Source organism: Otolemur garnettii, unplaced genomic scaffold, assembly GCF_000181295.1.
Source record: "Otolemur garnettii isolate 467f Iridium unplaced genomic scaffold, OtoGar3 scaffold00115, whole genome shotgun sequence".
Classification (NCBI taxonomy): Eukaryota; Metazoa; Chordata; class Mammalia; order Primates; family Galagidae; genus Otolemur; species Otolemur garnettii.
The window spans coordinates 684,419-705,931 of record NW_003852510.1 but is presented as its reverse complement, the minus strand read 5'-3'; the positions used below and the strand labels follow the sequence as shown (position 1 = coordinate 705,931).

The following is a 21,513-nucleotide window of genomic DNA, read 5'->3' as shown; positions in this document are numbered from 1 at the left end:
TATGGAGCCAGCACCCTACTCACTGAGCCACAGGCGCTGCCCCATTATTAGCTTTTTGTAAAAGACTTCTCAAGTGGTTCTGATTTGCAGTTAGGACTGAGAACCACTGCACTCTACTGATGAGAATCAGAGAAAGTGGCTTTTCCTGCCTGCGTTTTTGGTGTAATACATTAGCCACCAATCATCCTGGACTGGGGGGGTGTGAACAGGAGAGCCCCCAATGCTGCTGGCCCTGGGTGGATTCCCAGTGATGGACTTCTCTTCCCACTGTCAAGGCTTCTGCAGTTGCCTACCCTGGCAGTTCCTCATTCCCTCTTGACCAGTATGTCTTTATATTCATCAGAGCCTTTAATTGGTCACTGTCCTAACCCACAGGCATGAAGGTTAATTACATTTGAGGCCGGGCTGGGTGGCTCATGCCTGTAATCCTAGCACTCTGGGAGGCCAAGGAGGGGTGAATTGCCTGAGCTCATAGGTTCAAGACCAACCTGAGCCACAGTGAGACCTTGTGTCTAAAAATAACTGGGCATTGTGGTGGACGCTTGTAGTCCCAGCTACTTGGGAGGCTATGGCAAGACAATCACTTGAGCCCAAGATTTGAGGTTGTTGTGAGCTATGATGCCATGGCCCTACCGAGGGCAACAAAGTGAGACTCTGTTGTAGTTAAACTACATTTAATAAAATGTTCTAGGTTTGGAATTGATGGATAAGGACCAGGCTAAATTTAATTTCTGTGTAATATATGTGATTTTTCTTTCTTCCTTTTGTTTTTAGGGAGGGGTAGGAGTTATTTTTAAAGGTTGTTAATCAGTAGAATAAAGAGAATTTGAAAGAGATTTTTAACTCAACATAATCAGTTCTTTTACTTGATACAATCAGCTATTTACACACAAAGTCAAAATGATCTATTCCATATTTCATCTAAATTGAGAGTTTTCCTCACTTTGTAGTTACACTAGTAAGTCAGTTAAAAGTAACTGGTTAGGCCAGACACAATGGCTCACGCCACTTTTTAGGGGCCACTGTTCTCCTCACTGTGTGTACATTATTTGAATTAGGTAGCACTGATTTTTATCTTCAAGTATAGGGAAGGAAATTGAGATCTAATAATCTAAAAACAATGTAATGGTTCAGCGATAGATGATGTGTATTTCTTGACATGATGAGCTGAAAGGACACATCACCTGTGTAATGCTTTTGGCAAAATTGGTCTGAATCCAACTCTGATGGATTAGACAAAATCCAGATTGTGGGACATTCTGTGAGACAGCTAGCCTGGACTGTTAAAAAAGATCACCAATATCATGAAAGAAAAACTATAGTAGACTGTTATAAATTAGAGGTAGAAGAGCAGAACAGCTAAATACAATTCATGAACCTTAATTGGGTCCTAGATGAAAACAAAGAAGATTGCAGCTGAAATGAATGTATTTTGGGCTAGCTAGGAAAATTTGGGTCATAGTATTATTCCTGGGATATAATAATGTTGTAGTTATATCTGAGAGGAGGTTCTTAGGAGGTGCATGCTAAGTAGTATCTTCACTTTAGTTGTCTATGTCTGTGACAAAAGTGATCCCCTCAAAAGGTGTCTGCATGAATAAGTCTCACACACATAATGTTGAGTAAAAGAAGCCAGAGATATGCAGTCATGTATACTCAAAAATTTTTAAAACAAAACTGTAGTATCAAATGATCATGTTTAGGTGGTAAAACTATTACAGAAAGAAGCCAAGGGATGATTTCTGTGGAAGTCAGGATAGTGATTGCTTTTTGTGAGAGTAACTGGGAGAGGTACAAGGGGCCTAAGGGGTGAAGAGCATTCTATTTCTGGATCTAGGTGGGAGTTTATATCAGTCTTATCTTTAGAATAAATCTGTGAACTGTATGTAGATTTTTCTATGTTCTTTCCTATATTTTATTATAATTCACACATAATTTTTTTAAAGTTTACCAAGTTTCAATGTTTGAAGAAAAAGTTAAGCACTGTGGCTGAGTTGGAAAAATAATTCTTTTGACTTGCAGTCCAGTGTCCCATTTTAAGACCACATTGCTCCTCCCACTTTTAAACAGCTGTATGGACCTATAATTCACATGCCATACAATGCATCCATTTAATGTGTGCGGTGAATTTATATTCACGACTATATACCACCATCATTCTCTCTCTTTCTTATCTTAGCTGTGCTGAATGCATGTCTTTATTTTCAGATTGCTAGGCTCCTAGTTTCTGTACAGAGCCAGGTGTTTGTGTACCCAGAGATTAAGAACACAGTCTCTGGAGGCAGATGAAACTGGGGTCAAATCCCAGCTCCATCCCTTGCTGTCTGTGTGACTGTGGGCAAGTTACTTAACTTCTCTGAGCCTCATCTCTATTCTTGATGAATTCCTACCTGAAAAGGCACAGGTAAGGATCCAGTGTGATAAAATGTTCAGAGTACTTATTTCTGGTACCTGACACGTAGTAAGTACTCAAAAATGGTGACTGGTTTTGGTATTATTACGGTATATTTATTTATCTGTATGTTTATTCTCATTTTTCCTTTGTCTTTTCTTTTTCTGATCCAGGCGTGACCAGGGAGTATCTGGGGACCAGGTCTCCATCATGGTAGACGGAGTCCAGGTCGCATTACCATCATACGAGGAGGCAGTGTATGGCAGTTCCGGTCATTGCGTGCCACCTGCTGACCCCAGAGTGCAGATTGTGTTGTCAGAGGGGTCTGGGCCCAGTGGGAGGAGTGTGCCAAGGGAACAGCAGCTGCAGGACCAGGGAGCCTGCTCCTCTGCAGGTGGAGAGGATGAGGCCCCAGGCCAGTCTGGACTGTGTGACGCCTGGGGCTCTCGGGGCTTGGAGACTGTGATGGTGCATCAAGCAACCACTTCCTCCTGGGTGGCCGGCTCAGGGAGTAGCCAACTGGCACACAAGGACACTGCAGATTCAGAGAACAGTGACATTCAAAGCCTTTTATCCCTCACATCAGAGGAGTACACAGATGGTAGGTGGTCTGAGCTGCTTGAGATCCTTGCCGGGAGGGAGGAATTACTGAGCCTTTCTAATAATTGGTGTATTTTCAGCAGAGAAAGATGATACCTGGGGTATTAGCCTATAAAATAGGATTTTACTCTCTCAGTACCAGGTGGGGCCGTGGGCACTCTAGAGAGAGACTTTTCACTGTTGTCTGTAAATTTGTACAGTTTAGGGTCTCTCATGCTATTCATGGTCACAGGGCTGTGCTGAATCAAAAGGTAGACAGTTGGTTGAAGGTTGGGGTGGGAATCTGTTCTCTTGTTATAATTTTTATGTTCCTGAAAGGTCAAGAATGACAAAGAGGCATGGGCTTGTATTACAGAGAAACCAAAGACCATCTTCCAGAGCAGACAGCTGCTTCATTCTAAACAGATGTGTTCCAGGTACTATGCTAGTTATCTTGCAGCATCTCAGTTAAACCCCACAATAATCCTGAGATATAGGAATTTATTACTACCCTGATTTTATAGGTAAAGGAACTGAGGCTCAGAGAAAGTAAATAACTTGCCACACTGATAAATTACTGAGCTGGGATTTGAAGCCAGATGAATCTGACTCCAAAACTTGTGTTTTTAAACCCATGGTACCATGCTTCCTTTCAGGGTGATTCCAGCTTATTTGTGGCACACAAGCCATAGAATGAAATTACTGTCTTCTGGTGGCTCTGCCTTTGCTGGAGCTCAGTTTAACCTTGGGCTTGAGTCTGTCACTTTACAAAGTTATCTTTAGGTGAAATCCCAGTGTAGTCCAGGATGCAAACTAATCCTAGATGTCCCTTTTGGTTGTGAGGACTTCTGTATTCATAGAGCTTCCTTCAAAGAGCCTAGGAGGAAACTTCATGATTCCTGAATATCCTGGGCATAGTAGATGTCTAAGGTTTAGAATATCTGAAAGCAAAGAGGTTGGAAATTATTACTTATTAATTTATTTTTTTTAGAGACAGAGTCTCACTTTATCACCCTTGGTAGAGTGCCATGGCATCACAACTCATAGCAACCTCCAGCTCCTGGGCTGAGGCGATTCTTTTGCCTTAGGCTCCCAAATAGCTGGGACTACAGGTGCCTACCACAATGCCCAGCTATTTATTTTTGTTGTTGTTGTTGCAGTTTGGCTGGGGCTGGGTTTGAACCTGCCACCCTTGGTATATGGAGCTGGCGCCCTACTCACTGAGCCACAGGTGCTGCCCAGGTTGGAAATTCTTGAATGCAGACTGTGGAACTTCTTGGTTATTAACAGCTTGCTGTCTTTTTTATTGGTTGGCTGGAGAACTTGAAGCAAGTGATCCCAGGGACCTCCAGCCATACCTATTGTTAGACAACTTGAGTGCACATTGCAGTCCTAACACTCCCAGGGAGCCAAGATGGGGCCCTGTTGTTTCTTCTCCCCATGTATTTAATAAGCATTTTTGAGAGCCTATCTTGTGGCTGGTGCTGGCTTAGGTTTTAGAGTTTGATACAGAGAAAAATACAAAACATGCCCCCTGCCTTCATGGAGTGCCAGTCATTTCCCTTCCTTCTCAAGTACAGGGGGACGTGTAGAGGTAGAAGAGAGGGAACAGCTAAATGCAATTCATGATCCTTAATTGGCTCCTAGATGAAAGTACAGTGGGATCTGTACTTGAGAAATAAGGGAGCCAAGAATTGTAGGGTCTGTGTCAGAATGAGAAGTTTAGAAAACAAAACACATACACCAATGAGTTCATCGCAGGCCATACTGGAGCTGTTTGGGACTGATAATGTTAGGAAGTCGGGAGCTTGAGTCTCTTGACATATGAGGAAACTGAAATCTGGAGAGGGGAAGTGATTTATCCAAGGCCACACAACTGGTAGATGGCTTTAGAAGCTGGTAAGACTTACGCAGGGCCTTGTAGCCTCATATCATAGGATTAAGAGAGAAAAGGGATTTATTAGACCAGCAGAGCTAAGTCAGAAGAGGGTTTGTGTTGGTGGGTTGAATGCCAGACTGTAGGTCCAGCTTTTATCATATAGGCAATAGGAGAGATGAGCCAGAAGGGCCTAAAAAAGAGGCAGGGAATTTTTGCGTACCTAGGAGTATATAAGGGGACATTTTATTACTTTAAATTAGGGGCTGTCTGTGAGGCCCCTGAAAGGAGATTAGGAATGTTATGGAGAGACCCACATGGAGTAACCACTGAGTTTTCCTTCCCTGTCTTCCTGCAGATATCCCACTGTTGAAAGAAGCATAAGGGCTGCGGCCGGCTCCTCCTCTCTATGAAGGTCCTCTGCCCTTCTCCCTCTCTCTGTGGGTTTGAGCACCTTGTACTCTCCAGCCACCCTGCCTGGGTACCTGAGCTACCACCTGTGTGTCTGTGTATTTCTGAGGGCCTGCAAGCCCACCTCGCTGGAAGCTCAAGGAAGATTCTCGCCATCTGCCTGCTGGACAGCTGGAGGAGCTGGCTCTGCGCCTGGCCCAGCCTTGCCATCTGTCGGGGACAGATTTGAATGTGCTGGATCGAGCCCTCCCTTTCCCTAAGCCTCTGGGTCCCCTCCAACCAGCTCTTTGGCGGCAGCCCTTGGCTCACGTGGGCTGATGCTGCCATGTTCACCGTGCCTTCCCCACCCTGCCCAGTGTTTTTTGTCATGTAGGCTTGTTGTGTCCACAAGCCTTGTGGCTGCGCTGCCGCCCCCTGCCACACAGGGGCCAGGCCTGGGTCTGGCCTGTTATTTCCTTTGAGGGCTGTCACTGCTGCCATTTGCAAGAGCAGATCCAAGAGTGAGAGCTCTTGAGTCAGGAATTGGCTCTAATAGGGACGAGAATATGTGTCCTGGACTGGCCCCAGGTTGACACTGGTGGCACATTTCCTTGGCTGAGGATGGAAGATTTGGGAAATTATGCCAAAGCTGCCCTAACACCTGGCTGTCTGGCTCAGAGGTGCAGCCTCCTGGCACTGTTGAGTTGAGAGTTTCCCGGAAACATGCAGAAGATCCCGAGGGAGGAAAGGCAGGTGGCTGATGATGATTGTCTTCCTAATATGCAAGTTCTCACTTCCTGCTTCCAGCATCTTTTCTGTTTCCCTGGAGCCCAAGGGGAAGTTTCGTGATGCCTCCTGGGATGTATCCCAGACAGATCTGGCTTCTGTGCTGCTCACAGGAGCCCACGGCAGGAGAGTTGCTGTGATGCCCTGGAGTGCCCAGCTAGTCACTGGCAGTCTGGGCAACTTGCCCCTATCTGGGTTTGTGGTGACGGAGGAGAGGCCGAGAGGCACAGACTGAGTCCCCAGGCAGCTGCAGGCAGCTCCAGCCTGGTTCTGAGGATCCTCCCTACCACGGTCACGTGCCTTAGTAACTATACCCGGGAAGTGGCCTGCTGCTTGCTGTGCTGCTGCTTTTCATACTTTTCTGTCCTTCTCTGCCACCACTCCGCATGTCGCAGTTGACAGGAGACTCCTCTTCTTCCTTTGGCACCCAGGGACGAGGGCTGAGAAACAGTTCATCTTCCCTCATCTTACTGGCCTGAAGCAGGTGGAGGGGCATAGAAGAGGAGCCCTGGCTACTCAGCCACATGTGGGATGCTGACAGTGTCAGGTGTACCATCTCCGTCAGGGTACTGTCTTCCGAAGATAGATGTGGCATTAAGGAATGTTTGTTTTTGCTTTCTTTTTTCCCCTGAAGTACTGGGGCTGGGAAACTTCGAAACTGACTGTGTGCATGTCTGCTCCTCCCCCAGCCTCTCTGCTCAGGCTGGTAACAATAATAAAAAGCCCTGTGTATTTTCAGTTCCTGACCTAGCAGGGTTAGCTGCAGGCGTGGGTGGCCGGAAGCCTTCTCCCAGCCGCTGCCCTCCCCTCCTGCCTCCCCTCTCACACAAGCACTTTACCACTCAGTCGCCCCTGGCCTTCTGCCGCATGTAGTCTTCCTTCCTTCCTCTCAGGGTAAGGGCAGTGCCTGCTGGGCCTGTTGGCCACCCCCTCCCCAGGAGCTCTCGTCCGCTGTGCCCAAAGCCTAGGCAAGCGTGGTTAGGTGGGAACAGGTTGGAGAAGGTGCTAGAACTAGAGGGGGGTAAGGCTTGTTACAGAGAGGGGTCCCTAGTGGGCCTAGCCACCTTGCCTCCTGGGCTCACCTTCACCCCTAGTGGTGCCCTTGTCTTCCTCAAGAAAACAGGGGCAGCTGGGGTGAGGGGGAAGAATTGGAGACATCACTGCTGAGCTTTCAGCTTTGATTGTCCACTTTTCCAAAACCTGAATTCTATTCTAGAATATTTTTTAAAATAGAAGACCTTATCCTTTTCTACCTTGTTACTCTGGGCTTTTCCCGCCTAAGAGATTGCACTTTTTGTTTGGGGTTTTTCAAAGCCTCCCAAAGCCTCCTTCCCCCTCACCCTCCACTGACACCACTCTGAGACATGAGCCCGCCCAGACATGCCCACTGGTAGGAGAGTAAAACAGCAGAACGGGGGTGGGGGGAGCTTTAGCTTCTCTTCCCTGGCTCCTGTCACTGGCTTTGATGAGCCCCCCCACCCTGGAGGCTCCTGGGCCTGTAGGTGTGGGAGCTAATTCTTGTGTTGCCGCCGGTCTCCTTTGACAGCTTCTTGCAGTTACTTCTCCCCTCCCAAAGCAATTTCTTAACCATCAGTTATCAGCTGTTTCTAGGGCTTCTGGGCTTTGTCTCGGGTAGAGGGATTAGAGACTCCACCGATGATGCCTTGAGGTGCGGCCTGGCTAGGAAACCAGGGCTGGTGTCGCATGGCAAGCTGTTCGGAGGGGGGCTCCAGGAGGGGCCCGGAGAAGGTGGGGAGAAGCTGTGGCCACGGCCCTGCTTTCCTGGACTCACTTCTGCAGGGTGGAGGTCCAGTAGAGGCTTGTCTAGAAGCAATGGTCAGGACCAAAGGACTTTTAAAAGGGTGGTGGTTTTTATTTTATTATTTTGGGGGGTTTTTGCACATTTGAGCTGACTCAATGCAGGTTTTATACCCTGGAGACTTGGGAGTCACATTCTAGTGACTTTCAAGGGCCAGAATATGGTGAAAATCACTTAAAATTTCCGTCCCCTCCATGCCTTAGTTTAGCAGCTTGGCTCTATCTGTTGGCATTTCTGTACTGTGTGCTGTGTTCCCATTTCACTGGGTGTAACTGTGAAATGGGCTGAGTCCTGGCCACTTCATTTGGTTTTATAAGGCATTTCCATGTCTATTTGGTAAGCACTCCATTCACAAAGAGAACTTGAACTCATACTGTCTTCCACGTTTATTGTGCCCTCCTCCTCCCACCCCCAGCTTTAAAGCTCTGTGGAGAAGCCAGATGGTGAGATAGACAAAGGTATATTTTTCCTGCTTCATTGCTAGTGGCTTGGGGATAGTAGCATTCAGCCCTCTCCCTCCTAGTTCCAGATGAACTCTCAAACCACTTGCTTTCCACATGACAGTTTCGCCTCCATTTCCAGGGAACGTCCTTACATAGAGAATGGAATATGCTGCGAACATTTCTACATCCTTATTCTTCCCCCCTTCTCAGAAAGAAAAAAGGGCCTTGAAGGGAAGTGGCACCCAGGCTCCACAGCTTAATTCCAGATGTGCTTGCTAAGGACAGTGATGCTGGGATTATCTTTCATGGGCCCTGCCAGGTCTCCTTGCTTTCACCATAGGGACAGCCATAACAGGTACCCCAAGGAAGGGCATGGAGAATATTCTGCTTGGCAGATGTTTGATCTGAATGGTGCAGGCATGGGTTTCCTGGAAAGGGGGAAAGGTGGCAGGCCCAGCTTTTGGGGGGAAGCAACTCTTAATGTCCAGTTGAACACCTAGTAGAATTTAATCAAAACCCAAGATTGAGCCCTCTGCCCAGCAGCAGAGGCTAGCTGGAGAGAACACAGGGGCAGAGCACTCAGATTGCCAAGCAGGGAGGAGAGATGGGTGCAGGTTGCGTGACACCCCCTGCACCCTGCCTGGCCTCTTCAGGTTTCTGCACCACTGTGGAACCCTTTGCAGAATGGTACTCATACAATGGTTTAAACAACACATGCATAATTGACTCTGTGCAGGATGTCACTCAATCAGTTTGGATTTGCTTTATTTTATTTCATATATATATTTTTTTGGTATCCTGTACATTGCAGTGGGTGTGAAGATAGTATTTTAATATTTGTACAAAGTTTAATTTAATTGTTCTATGTATATAACTGCATTTCTAAATAATAATTAAAAAATGTTCTTATGAAGTTGTAGCAGATGTGATACTTCCTGAAAGTTTTTGTAGAAACCCTACATTGAAAAGAATGTATCTTGTCAGGAGCTCATGATGGGATGAGACACTAACTCTTGGGCAGGGGGCCTGGCAGGTGATGGAGGAGACAGAAGGGGAGAAGACCCTTCTCCCCTGTGGTATGAAAAGGAAAGACCACAGACTTAGGTGGAAATCACCTCCTTGTTGTCCAAGTGTGCTGAGTGCTGGGACTCAGCAGTGAACAAAACATTGTGGTCCTGTGTGGAACTTTGGAGTCACTAGGAAGGCAGACAGTAACAAAAGTGTGTCCTGATTGTTAGGATCAGGGATGCATAAGGTCTGATGGGGCAGTTAGAAAATGCCTCTTGCCTGAAAAGTCACTTAAGCTGTGATGGGAAGGCCCGCACAGTGAGGCCAAAGGGCAGGTACTCGTGTGCGGGCACAAAGGGAGCAGAGAGCACATTCTGTTTAAGAAACAAAAAGGGTCACTGCATTGCAGGGCTGAGGGAGGAGTGGCTTAGGAGGGGCAGGGACCAGATCGTGGTGGCCTTCACCAGCCATTTTGGCAAGTTTGCACTTCATCCTAAGGGCGATAGGAAGCACCTGAACAATTTTAAATAGGGTAACTTAGATCTGCATTTTCTTTTGGGGGGGAGCTCTCTCCATCTGCATGGGGTTAGGGAGCTATAACACAACTATACCTGAAAACCATGGAAGAAGTCACGGATGGTTTCCACTGGGGTGATGACAGCAGGGGTGGATTTAAGAGATACTAATGAAGAAGGTGGAATCAAGAAGGCTTGGTGGCTGGCTGCACGTGGGAGGCCCCGCCTCTGACTCCAGCAGCTGGATGAGTAGCAGCACCTTTCTGAGATGGGGAAGTGGAATGACAGTCTGGAGAGAGAAGTGATGGGCTCCGTTAGGGGCATGCTGAGTTGGAGGTGTCTGATATCCAAGTGGAGATGTCTACCAGACAGGTGGGTATTGACACCTAGAACCCCAGAAGAGACACCAAGCAGATGAGAACTTGAGCGAGAAGAGGAGGAGGTCATCTCTGGAGGAGACGGAAGGTGGGAAAGACAAACACTGCTGAGGAGGTCTGAGCCATTTAGCCCACTGGGTTTAGACATGTGCAGCAGGGTGGTGGGGACATTCCAGATCAGAGAGGCTTGCAGTAGGGGAGAGGATGTGGACCATGAAAAAAGTAAGGAAAGAAATAAGGGGTTAAAAGAGATGCTTGTTATTTTTAATAGGGAGGTTTTGACACATCTAAATGCCAATGTCCACGGGAAAATTAGGAATGGGGGTAGTGGTGGTCCGGGACAGGATCTTGCTCCCTCAAAGACAGGACATGGGAAGGCCGGGCACGGTGGCTTACACCTGTAATCCTACACTTGTAATCCTAGCACTCTGGGAGGCTCAGGCAGGTGGATTGCCTGAGCTCATGGATTCAAGATCAGCCTGAGCAGGAGCCAGACCTTGTCTCTAAAAATAGCTGGGTGTTGTGGAGGGTGCTTATAGTCCCAGCTACTTGAGAGGCTGAGGCAAGGGGATCACTTGAGTTCAACAGTTTGAGGTTGCTGTGAGCTATGATGCCAGGGCACTCTCCCAAAGGTGACAGAGTGAGACTCTGTCTCAAAAAAAAAAAAAAAAAAGACAGCATTTGGGAACCAGATGGCCTAGCTTTGAAGTCCCACTCTGTTCACAAGCTGCAGGGTCTTGAGCAAGTTATTTGACCTTTCAGCCTCAGTACTCCTTTGCATTGAAGATGAAAAGCAAGAAATGTAGGAAAGAGGTCACCGTAGGGGGAAAAAGACTAGCAGCTGTGTCAGGTGTTCTGGTATGAGACAGATGTCTACAGGATGCTCTTAAGCTTGCCTTGGGATAATGGTCAGGATGTGTTTGCCTAATGAGAAATTTCTCATGGGAAAAGAATTTAGGGTCATCTATGTCAACCACCCAACCACCACCAGGTCCTACCCTTGGTAACACTTGTCCCTCCTAGAATCCCCACACACATCCCTACTGTTACTTGACAGGACGGTGAAGGGAAGGGGCCTACCATTTATGGAGTACTTTACCATCATGTATTTATTTATTTATTTCATTTAGAATCCCAGAGGATTTTTATTCTAAATGTTATCTAAATAAGTATATAAAAATATTCAGAATATTCAAGACAATTCTATTAACAAAAAGGGGAAGGAGGCAGAAGAGAAGTGAGAAGAGGACAGGTGGGCAGGAGGAGAGAGGGGAATATTTATTTATTTATTTTGAGCTCACAGCAACCTCCAGCTCTTGGGCTTAGGCGATTCTCTTGCCTCAGCCTCCCAAGTAGCTGGGACTATAGGTGCCCACAACACCCAGCTATTTCTTTGTTGCAGATTGGCCAGGGCTGGGTTCAAACCCGCCACTCTCAGTATATGGGGCTTGCGCCCTACTCACTGAACCACAGGCGCTGCCCACTTTATCAACTTTTAAAAGAGTAATATCAACAATAGCTGATGGTTAGTGCTTACTGTGTGCTATACCTGGCATAGTGTAAGCATGAACTCATGGAATCCTCATGGCAACTCTGCAAGATAGGGTCTGATATTGCCTGTGGCATTATGCCACATAATGCAACAGAAGCATATAAAGAGGTGAAATAATTAGTCCAAGGTGTACCCAGGATCTGATTCAAACACAGGCAGTTCTGCTGGGGGGACCCCTGCCTTGCCATTTCTGCCCGTCAGGCACAGCCTGCCTTGTAGAGGAAAAGCTCTAATTTCAGGGCAGAGAAATGGCATTCCATTTTTTAAAGGATGGTAAATTGCCCTATCTCAGATGGGACATGCCCAGGGGTGTTAGGGGAGGAGGCATTGAAGCTATGCAGAGCATGATGAGAAATAAGTTCACAAAGCAGCAAGAACAAATACTAAGTGCCAGGCATGGGGGCTCAAGCCTGTTAATTCCAGCACTCTGGGAGGCCGAGGCGGGTGAATTATTTAAGCTTAGGAGTTCAAGACCAGCCTGATCAAGAGCGAGACCCCATCTCTAAAAATAGCCAGGCATTGTGGTGGGTGTCTGTAGTACCAGCTGCTCAGGTGGCTGAGGCAAGAGGATGGCTTGAGCCTAAGAGTTTGAGGTTTCTGTAAGCTATGATGCCACGGCACTCTACCAAAGGTGAAAAAGTGAACCTCTGTCTCAAAAAACAACAAGAAGAAAAAAAGCCCAATTGTGACAATCAGAAATATCTCTAGACATTGGCATATGTCCTCTGTGAGGACAAAATTGCCCCCTCTTGAGAAATACTGGGATAGACTTACACTGTACAGTATAGTAGCCACTAGAAATGTGTGACTATTTAAATTTGAGATTAAAAGTTCAGTTTCTGGCCAGGCGTGGTGGCTTACTCCTGTCATCCTAGCACTTGGGAGGCTGAGATGGGTGAACTGCTGGAGCTCAGGAATTAAAGACCAACCTGAGCAAGAGTGAGACCCCGTCTCTACTAAAACAGAAAAATTAGCTGGGCATTATGGCGGGTGCCTATAGTCTCAGGTATTCAGGAGGCTGAGGCAAGAGGCTTGCTATAGCCCAACAGTTTGAGGTTGCTATGAGCTATGACACCATGGGACTCTACCCAGGGCAACAGAGTGAGACTCTGTCTCAAAAAAAAAAAAAAATTCCCCAACAATTAAAAAAAAAGGGAGCGGTGCCTGTGGCTTAGTGAGTAGGGTTCATATACCGAGGGTGGTGGGTTCAAATCCTGCCCCAGCGAAACCACAACAAAAAAATAGCCGGGTGTTGTGGCTATTGCCTATAGTCCCAGCTACTCAGGAGGTTGAGGCAAGAGAATCACCTTGGGCACCCAAGCCCAGGAGTTGGAGGTTGCTGTGAGCTATGTGACGCTGCCACGGCACTCTACCTACTGAGGAGGGTAAAGTGAGACTCTGTCTCTGAAAGAAAACAAAAACCCTTGCACTTAAAAAAAAAAAAAAAAGCTCAGTTTCTCTGTCACACTAATCGTATATGGGGGGGATAATGTAGCTATAGGCTATTTCCATAATTGCAGAAATTTCTGTTTGTTGGACAACACTGAGATTTATTTGTTTCTCAGAAGATCAGAGAAACCCAAATAAACCAGATACCTTAAAAAAAAAAAAAAGAAGAAGAACAAATACTAAGAAGCAAAGACTGCTTATTTTAGTGGTAAGTCTTACTGTCACTGGAAAACAGGTGCAGACACATGTCCCATCAGGTAAGGAATGCTGGGGCCCCCGAACAGGCAGCAGAGAGCTTGGGGAAGAGAGACAGGCCAACATGGGATCAACCAAGGCTTGTTGCCTTTCTCTTGATGACAGGCTGGAGGGACAAAGGTAGCAAAGCCCATAAATCCTGCAGAGCTGCCAGGGAAAGGGCTGCCTTTGAAGTGGTTGTGGGTGGGTGACAAAAGAGATTTCCTGCACGGCTATAGAACCCCACCTCCCAATGTGGAAAGTTGAGACTGCTAGACAAAAACAAAAGTTGTACCAATCTCTCAAATGGGTCTTTTTCACAGTACTTAAAAATATCTTTAAATACACAAAAATAATACCTATTGGCCATCAAGTTGGCTCAGGCCTGTAATCCTATCGCTCTGGGAGGCTGAGGCAGCTGGATTGCTTGAGCTCATGAGTTCAAGATCAGTCTGTCTCTACTAAAAATAGAAAAACTAGCCGGGTGTAGTGGTGCCTGTAGTCCCAGCTACTTGGGAGGCTGAGGCAAAAGGCTTTCTCAAGCCCAAGAGTTTGTGGTTGCTGTGAACACTGGGGTAAGATAGTGAGACTCTGTCCCAAGGAAGATGCCTATTCATTTCAGATAATCTAGAAAGGAAATTAAAATCACCCATATACTACATCCTATTGATATTGTATATACATACTTCAGTCTTTCTTATAGGCTTCTTTGTGATCTTATAAAGGACTACAAAAGATCACTTTTTAATAGGATTTTGTGTGTTTTTTAAAATGTTACAACTTTTTGCAATCTCAAGACATTCATCTACATCATTTTTAATGGCTGCATAGTTTTCTATGATACTGGTAATAAGGACTTTTAGGTTGCTGAAAATGTTTAATTCTTAACAATCACTGCTTTGAGAGCATTCTTAATTATTTCCTTAGGATAAAATGCTAGACATGAAGATGCCGGGTCAAAGGAAGTGCACATTTTAATGGCTTTCGATATGTCTCAAATTGCTTACCAAGAAAGTTACTCCAAATTATGCTCTCTTTGGAGAGTGTTAGTTTTCCCACAGTTTCACTAGTGCTGGGAATTCTCATTTAAAAAGTATCCCTGTTAAAAGAAAATAGTATTAATTTTATTCACATTTGTTTCATTATTCCTAAAGTTGACTTTTTAAGTACATTTGCTCACTCTTTGTGACAGAGGCATCTTGAAAATACTGGAGTCCAAGTTAGAGATGAGAAGTCAGAACAATAGTTCTTTCTCTAAATTCAATGCAGACACATACTCACATAATAATCAAACCTGCCAGCTACCAAGAAGGAAGCGGTGACCCCTGGGTCTGGAGGCAAAATTACTCATCACTAACGAAGTTTTCCCAATAGGTTTTCATTCCTAGTTGATGCAGGGAAAACATGTTTTGGAAATGGATGTTTAAGAAAGCATTTGATACTGTCCTGAGAAATGTCCTTGGGAAAATTAGCTGAGGTTCACTTGGATTTAAAAAATAAGAGGACTTGGGTGGCGCCTGTGGCTCAAAGGAGTAGGGCGCTGGCCCCTTATGCCATATGCCGGAGGTGCTGTGTTCAGACCCAGCCCTGGCCAAAAACTGCAAAAAAAAAAAACCCAAAACAAAACAGGACTTGGTCACCAAAGCTTGTGTGGATATGTGTGGGTGGGATGGGTGTACTTGGAAGGGAAGAACAAGGAGAAGTTAAAACTGGGCAGAAAGCCACCAAGCCTCCAGCGGCTCAGGAGGGCATTTGAACCGAGCTTGCATTTTCCTGTGGATTCTGTTCCTGGAGAAACCAGACATCTTGGAGCAAGCAGGAAGAGATAAAGGAGCTGCGGTGATGGCTCCCAAAACACCAGGGGTTTCAGGAAGAAGGATGTGAGGGCTGAGTTAAAATAAGGGAAGCAATCTATTGTACTTACCTGAAGAAACTATGGCAACGGTAGGCATTGTGGGGTGGGCAGTGGGCAGGAGCAAAGAGGAGAGCAGGGACAGGGGAGAAGTGGTATGAACACATTCGGGGATACCTAAAGGAAAGCCCGGCCACCCGCTGGGACTCAGGTTGGTGAGAGTCAGCTGGACTGATGGCTTGCTTATGTACCAGGCCCCCTCTTGACCTCAGTAACTCCTGCTGGCCTGGCAACTGCACAGAGGGCAGGCATTGTGATTAATCCTAACCTTGCAGGTGAACAAACTGGCTCACAATAGTGAAGAGGAACTTTGTTATAAGGTCACATGGCTCTGAAATGGTGGAAATTGAGATTCAAGCGTGACTCTGTCTCACAACCCATTCATTGGCTTAATCTGCCTCAGTGAACATTGCCCACAGACATTCAGGCTTCTTTATGTTGTAAGAACAGAAAACCCAACTGGCTTAACCACAACACTCAGCTGACCTGACATCTAGCATGCCTCTTCCAGGCTAAATTCTACCAAGAACTGGCTTGAGTGACTTCATTTTCTTCCTCGGAAACTCCTCATGAGTCTTTATTAGACCAAGAAAGGAAATAGACCACAAACCCTCAATGGTCATTTGTTCCAAATGCCTAGTTTTAGACCACGCACAGTGGCTTGGTGCTTGTAATCCTAGCACTCTGGGAAGCTGAGGAGGGAGAATCATTTGAGCTCAGGAGTTAGAAACCAGCCTGAGCAAGAGTGAGACACCCCCCCACACACACACACACTCTCGTATCATCTAAAAAGAAAGATTAGCAGGGTATGGAGGTCAGCACCTGTAATCCCAGCTTCTCTGGAGGCTGAGGCAGGAGGATTGCCTGAACCCAAGAGTTAGAGGTTGCTGTGAGCTAGGCTGATGCCACGGCACTCTAGTCTAATCTCTAAAAAACCCCCCCAAATGCTCAGTTTTACAGATGAGGGTACAGTTGCGGATGGCTATATACTGCTTTATCCAAGGCCACTCACCAGCTGGTGGCAGAGCTGGGCTGAAATTCTGGGTCCCTTGTCTAGGTCCAGTGGGCATCTCTGTCCCACTACCCTCAGCAAGCCACTTTCTCTTGCCTGGCTTCTGAGCCCGGCTTCGCTCTATTCCCTAACCCAACTTCCCACCACATTCTGGGTGCTCACTGCTCATTGCTCCAGAGCAGGTGTCCTCAAACTATAGCCCACGGGCCACCGCCAGGTGTTTTTGCTGCCACTGCCTGTCTTGCTTCGCAGCCAACTCATTCCAGGGCCCGCAGTCCGGCCCTCCAATGGTCTGAGGGACAGTAAACTGGCCACCTGTTTAAAAAGTTTGAGGACTCCTGCTCCAAAGTATGATGCATTTGAGGTCTGGGCTACTGCTCCCAACCCACATTTTTTTTTTTTTTTTGTAGTGTTTGGCCGGGGCTGGGTTTGAACCCATCACCTCTGGCATAGAGGGTGGGCGCCCTATTCTTTTGAGCCACAGGCACCGCCCTCTAGAGTATGATGGAGTGGAGTTGCTGGTGCTTCGCTGTGGCTCTCTGCCCCAAATGCTGCTTCTGGAGAAATTGGAAGGCAGAGTGACACCCAACGACAAATCTAATCTCTGTCTAGAGGTCTGGGATAGATGCAAAAGGCCCTCACCAAAAATTCAAACTGTCTCTCTAACCGTGGAGAGCTCTTCACTGCTTTCTCAGTTCAGGAGGCAAGAAGAACCCCCAATATAAAGAACGGGTGCTTCCCAGAGTTCAAGACCTGGGGCAACACTCACCTTCTCCTTCCTGTCTCTCCTCTTTGGGCTGAGGCTGTGACCCATCTGTAGCCCAGGCTAGGGAGAGAAGGCCCTGGGGGAGGACAGGAGCTGCTATGCTGAGCCTCCTTTACCACCAGTTTCCATCCCACTGAGTGGCAGGCAGCCTCTTTCTCTGCACTGGAAGTGGCAGATTCTTCTGCTCCAAGATGGTGGGAATGGAGGGAGTTTAGAGGAAAGGTGGTAAGACTGGCTAGGCAGAGGCAAAGCTGGAGAATTTCCCAATCTGGTAGTGGCAAGGCCTATCAGAAAGAAGATACTTCCTTTGCTCCCCCAAGCCTTGGAATGAGAAGAAGGGTCCACAGGGAGATTCTGGATGACCAGTCACTGGCAGGAACTGGCTGTCCTACCTTCCCTGCAATGGCCCAGGCAGGGAAATGGCATTGCCTCAACCCTGCCTGCTCAGTTGTCCAAGAAGCAGAGCTTCACATGGTATGGGGTCTTAGGGTCTATTTTCAAGGTGAATGATGGCACATTGGTCTGAGAAGGAGTGTGGTGTAGGGGTGTCAGCTGGCACAGGGCATCTGCCACACAGCCCCCCTTTCTCTGGCCTTCTTGGATGATCGCTGAGCACCTCACAGGTTCCTAGGACTGAGAAAGGTGCTTTAAAGGCATGATTTTATTCAGGTCAGGTGAGGTGGCTCATGCCTGTAATCCTAGGTCTTTGGGTAGTCGATGTGGGAGGATTCCTTGAGCTTAGGAGTTTGAGACCAGCCTGATCAAGAGTGAGACCCTATCTTTACAAAAAATAAAAAAGATTAGCCGGGTGTGGTGGCACATGCCTATAGTCCCAGCTACTTGGGAGGCTGAGTCAGGAGGATTGCTTGAACCCAGGAATTGGAGGTTGCAATGAGCTATGATGATACCACTGCATTCTAGCTGAAGTGACAGTGCCAGATCCTGTCTCCAAAAAAAAGAGAGAAAAGAAAAAGAAAAAATTCAAGCAACTCAGCTATTCTCGCAAAGCAGTCAGTCATTACTCCCATTTTAGAGGTGAAGAATACAAAGCTCAGAGAGGTTCAAGCACAGCCAAGACCACATAAGTTGAATTCTCTTTTTTTTATTAAAATTCTTTTATATTTAACAAGTGGCATGAACTTTTTACATAGAACAAAAGTCTTGAGAAGGTGAAATTAAATAAAACCAGTAAAACAGAAATAGAGTGCTTCAAATGAATCCTATACTTCGTGATACTCCTTAGAGTCTTTATACCAACACCAGATATTAGAACAGTCAATCCTAAGGACAGAGCAACAGTCCAGCCCTCAGCTCTGCGTAAGAGTGACTGTTTAAATTAAGCCAGTAGCCCCAGTTCCCTTTGTAGAAACTCCTTCTAAAGCACTGCCGACCCTCCAGCAGGGTGCTCAATCACAGCAGAGCTACTCTCGGCTCTAGGAAGAGGTTCTCAACCTTCCTAATGCCGCGACCTTTTAGTATAGTTCCTGTGGGTCACGACCCACAGGTTGAGAATAGCTGCTCTAGCCACACCCCGTGAATGGCATGAAGGCCAACAAAGCATTGCCTAGGACTCTGCAATGCCACCCTTGCAGGCTTACAAAACAGTAAGCTAAAAGTGCACCACATTGCCAGCAATGGAATGTGTCACCACAGTGGATGTCAAAAGAGTTAAGCTAATATTACTCATTAAAGTACATCTGAAATAGAAAAATCTTTAATATACTCCATTGGTAAACAAATTGCACTTGATTTTGCTTTTTTAAATGATTTGCATCACACTGTAACAGTTTCTCTCTCTTTTTTTCTTTTAATTATTAATAGAACCATGGTTCCTTAACTTGGAAGAGCCCTTTTTTTCTCAAAACTGCTTCTGCAAGATATAATCTTGCCTTCCCAGGAAAATAAAAGATAATTTACAATTTCCCCAATCACCTACGTAACTCCCGAAGTAAATAAAAATTACAAGCAGCTGCTCCTGGGGATTACATATTATGGTGTTCATGACGCAGTTCTTCTGAAGATGTTAAACATTTTAGTTTGACAGATTAAACAACTGAAACATTCTAGAAATGTCAGGAAAAACACTTGTAAGTTGCATAAACATCCGTGTCAGGGTTTGGGAGGGAAAGGGGTATCAGTTCAGGGTTGTAAATAAGAAGCTTGTAGACTTTTTTCATCCTATGAATTTGTTTTCAATAAGATGTTCTCCTCATTCTAACACTCTAGCCAGCTCCAGTGCCCAAATGTCAAGGAACAGATCAGGATGTCACTGCCTCCTTTAGTCCTATCAGTGTAGGGGACTGAGACAGAAGCTCATTTCTTCCCTTATCCTAACATCTTCAACTGCAAATCTTCCCATTCCTTACACCATTTTGGACCTTCCATAGTGTGCGATCATTTATTCCTCATCTGAATCCAGAACGGCTGATAGTGCCACATCCCTCACTGAAGAAGGAACACTCCCTTCTCCCCATTTCAAATCATCTCCCTGTGCTTTGTTTACCATCTCCACGAGGTTCTTATTTGGTACTTCTCATGCTCATTCCTTCATTGTCGCTGGTTGTGTGGTGGTTGGAGGTGGGGGAGACAACCTTTAATTTTTTAAAAATAAAATGACACACCCCTAGGCTCACACACTGGGGACTTCACCCATTAGCTTTCTACTAATTATACAGGCAAACAGTGCTCATTCTCAGAGCAGGTGTTTAAAAAAAAATTAGAACATAGAGGAAAGAAAGAAAGAAGGGGAAAGAGAAGGAGAAGAAGAATTAAAAAAATAGAACATAGAGGAAATAGAGAAAGAAAGAAGGAGAAGGGAGGAGAGGAGTGGAGGAGAGGAGAGGAGACCATAGGTTGAATTCTTTACCCCACAGTGCTCACTAGTTCTTCCACTCCCTGGCTTTTCTCCCCAGGTCCCTGGTCCCTACTGCCTGGATAGGGACCTTCCCCAGCATCTGACTTCCATCCCACCTTCTATCCTGCCCAAGAATTCCTCTTAGGAATGCCCAAAGCCAGGACACTGAGCCATTTAGAAAAATGCAGTCCCAGGTACTGTGTGGTGTCAGTAGTCAAGATGAGCTCTGAGTCCCTGAAAGGACAGGCAAAGCCACAAGATCCCGGCAATTCCTATCCTCTCTCTGGGCCCTGCTTGTGGAAGGCTGTACAAGACAATGCCCTGTGTTCTCAGGTCTTCCTGCTTCACCAGGGAACTAGAACTGGGGGACACGCCAGGCTTCTCTATTCCCACTGCTAAGAAGGGAGCATCATCTGCTATGAACCCTGGGTGAGATAGAACACATAGCACATTCTCAAGTTGGGTCTGGGTCATTCCTCCAAGCTGCCTGGTGATATAAGAGTGTCACAGGGCATGGGAACATGCCATCCCACACCCGAGAGGTGAACAGCTGCTTGGCATTTCAGATTTCCTATGATGCTCTAGTGCCCCCATAAAAGGAAATTTCATAGCCTAGAACTGTCCTGAGCAGCCTGTCTGGGACAGCTTAAATTGCTCTGAGCCTGGGGCGGCAGATAATTTTATGATTCTCACTGAAGAGGGTTTGGCAAGTGCAGACGTCCTCAGAGCAGAGCTTCCCTCGGGAAGTAAGTAGCGCAGCCTCCAGCAAAGGCAGGCAGCTGAACACCAGAAACACCGGGCACAGGAAGGAGGGCCCATGGTTCAACACAAACACATCTCGCTTGGAGCAGCTGTAACTCCTGGGCTTGATCTCTTGAGGCCCCTTATAGTACCTGGGATGCAAAGACTTTTAGGGACTTTTGGTGCTGTGTTTGTGGGCTGGCCATCTTCCACTCTGGCTTCAATTGTTTCTTCGTTGATCATTTGCTAATTCATTCAACAAACTTCTTATTTATTTGTTTGAGGACTTACCTTATACAAAGCCTGGACTAGGTTCTAGGGGCACAGTGTTGAGTAAGATTCAGTCTTTGGTCTCAAAGAGGTTGTAGACTTAATAAGGGAGAAAGAGATTAAACAGCTACTTGAAACTTGAGGCAGAACTTTAACAACTGAAAACAAACAGATGTAGCAACACACCAGCAAAATGCCCAACAGTGAAGAGGAAGGAACAGCTGATTTCTTTGGGTCTGAGCAAAATGTCTCCAGGAAGGTGCCACTGAAATGTGTTTCAATATACTTCAGTTGATAGAGAAGAGGGGCTGTAGGGTGGGAAGTGGGAGGAAGAGAACTTTTCAGGCTATCAAGCCCCATAGGAGCAAATATACCAATACTGAAAACATGAGCTGTATGAAACTGCCATTTTTTGTAGATTAAAAAGAAAAAGATCATAGATGGGCAATTTCAAAGTAATACACAACTGTCTTAAGATCTGCTTGAATTAGGAGCGCCTTCCTTCTCAGAGCTAGACTATAATTATTTTAATTTTAAT

At 46.2% G+C, this 21,513-nt stretch overlaps 1 protein-coding gene across 7 annotated transcripts in view; it reads left to right on the top strand.

Moving 5' to 3' along the window:
* The window catches only part of SUSD6 (sushi domain containing 6), a 104,875-nt gene extending 95,676 nt beyond the window's left edge, over positions 1-9,199 (top strand). For 5 of the 7 annotated variants that reach the window (XM_023517597.1, XM_023517598.1, XM_012809886.2 and 2 more), the window contains 2 exons: positions 2,566-2,993; positions 3,348-3,634. In XM_023517597.1, coding sequence (XP_023373365.1) covers positions 2,566-2,993; positions 3,348-3,487 — 568 coding nt within the window. In that variant the 3' untranslated portion in view covers positions 3,488-3,634. Of the gene's footprint in view, positions 1-2,565; positions 3,141-3,347; positions 3,635-5,205 lie in introns of those variants that run through there. The other 2 variants (XM_003797361.3, XM_012809885.2) reach the window with 2 other exon arrangements.
* The last annotated feature ends 12,314 nt before the right edge of the window (positions 9,200-21,513 follow it).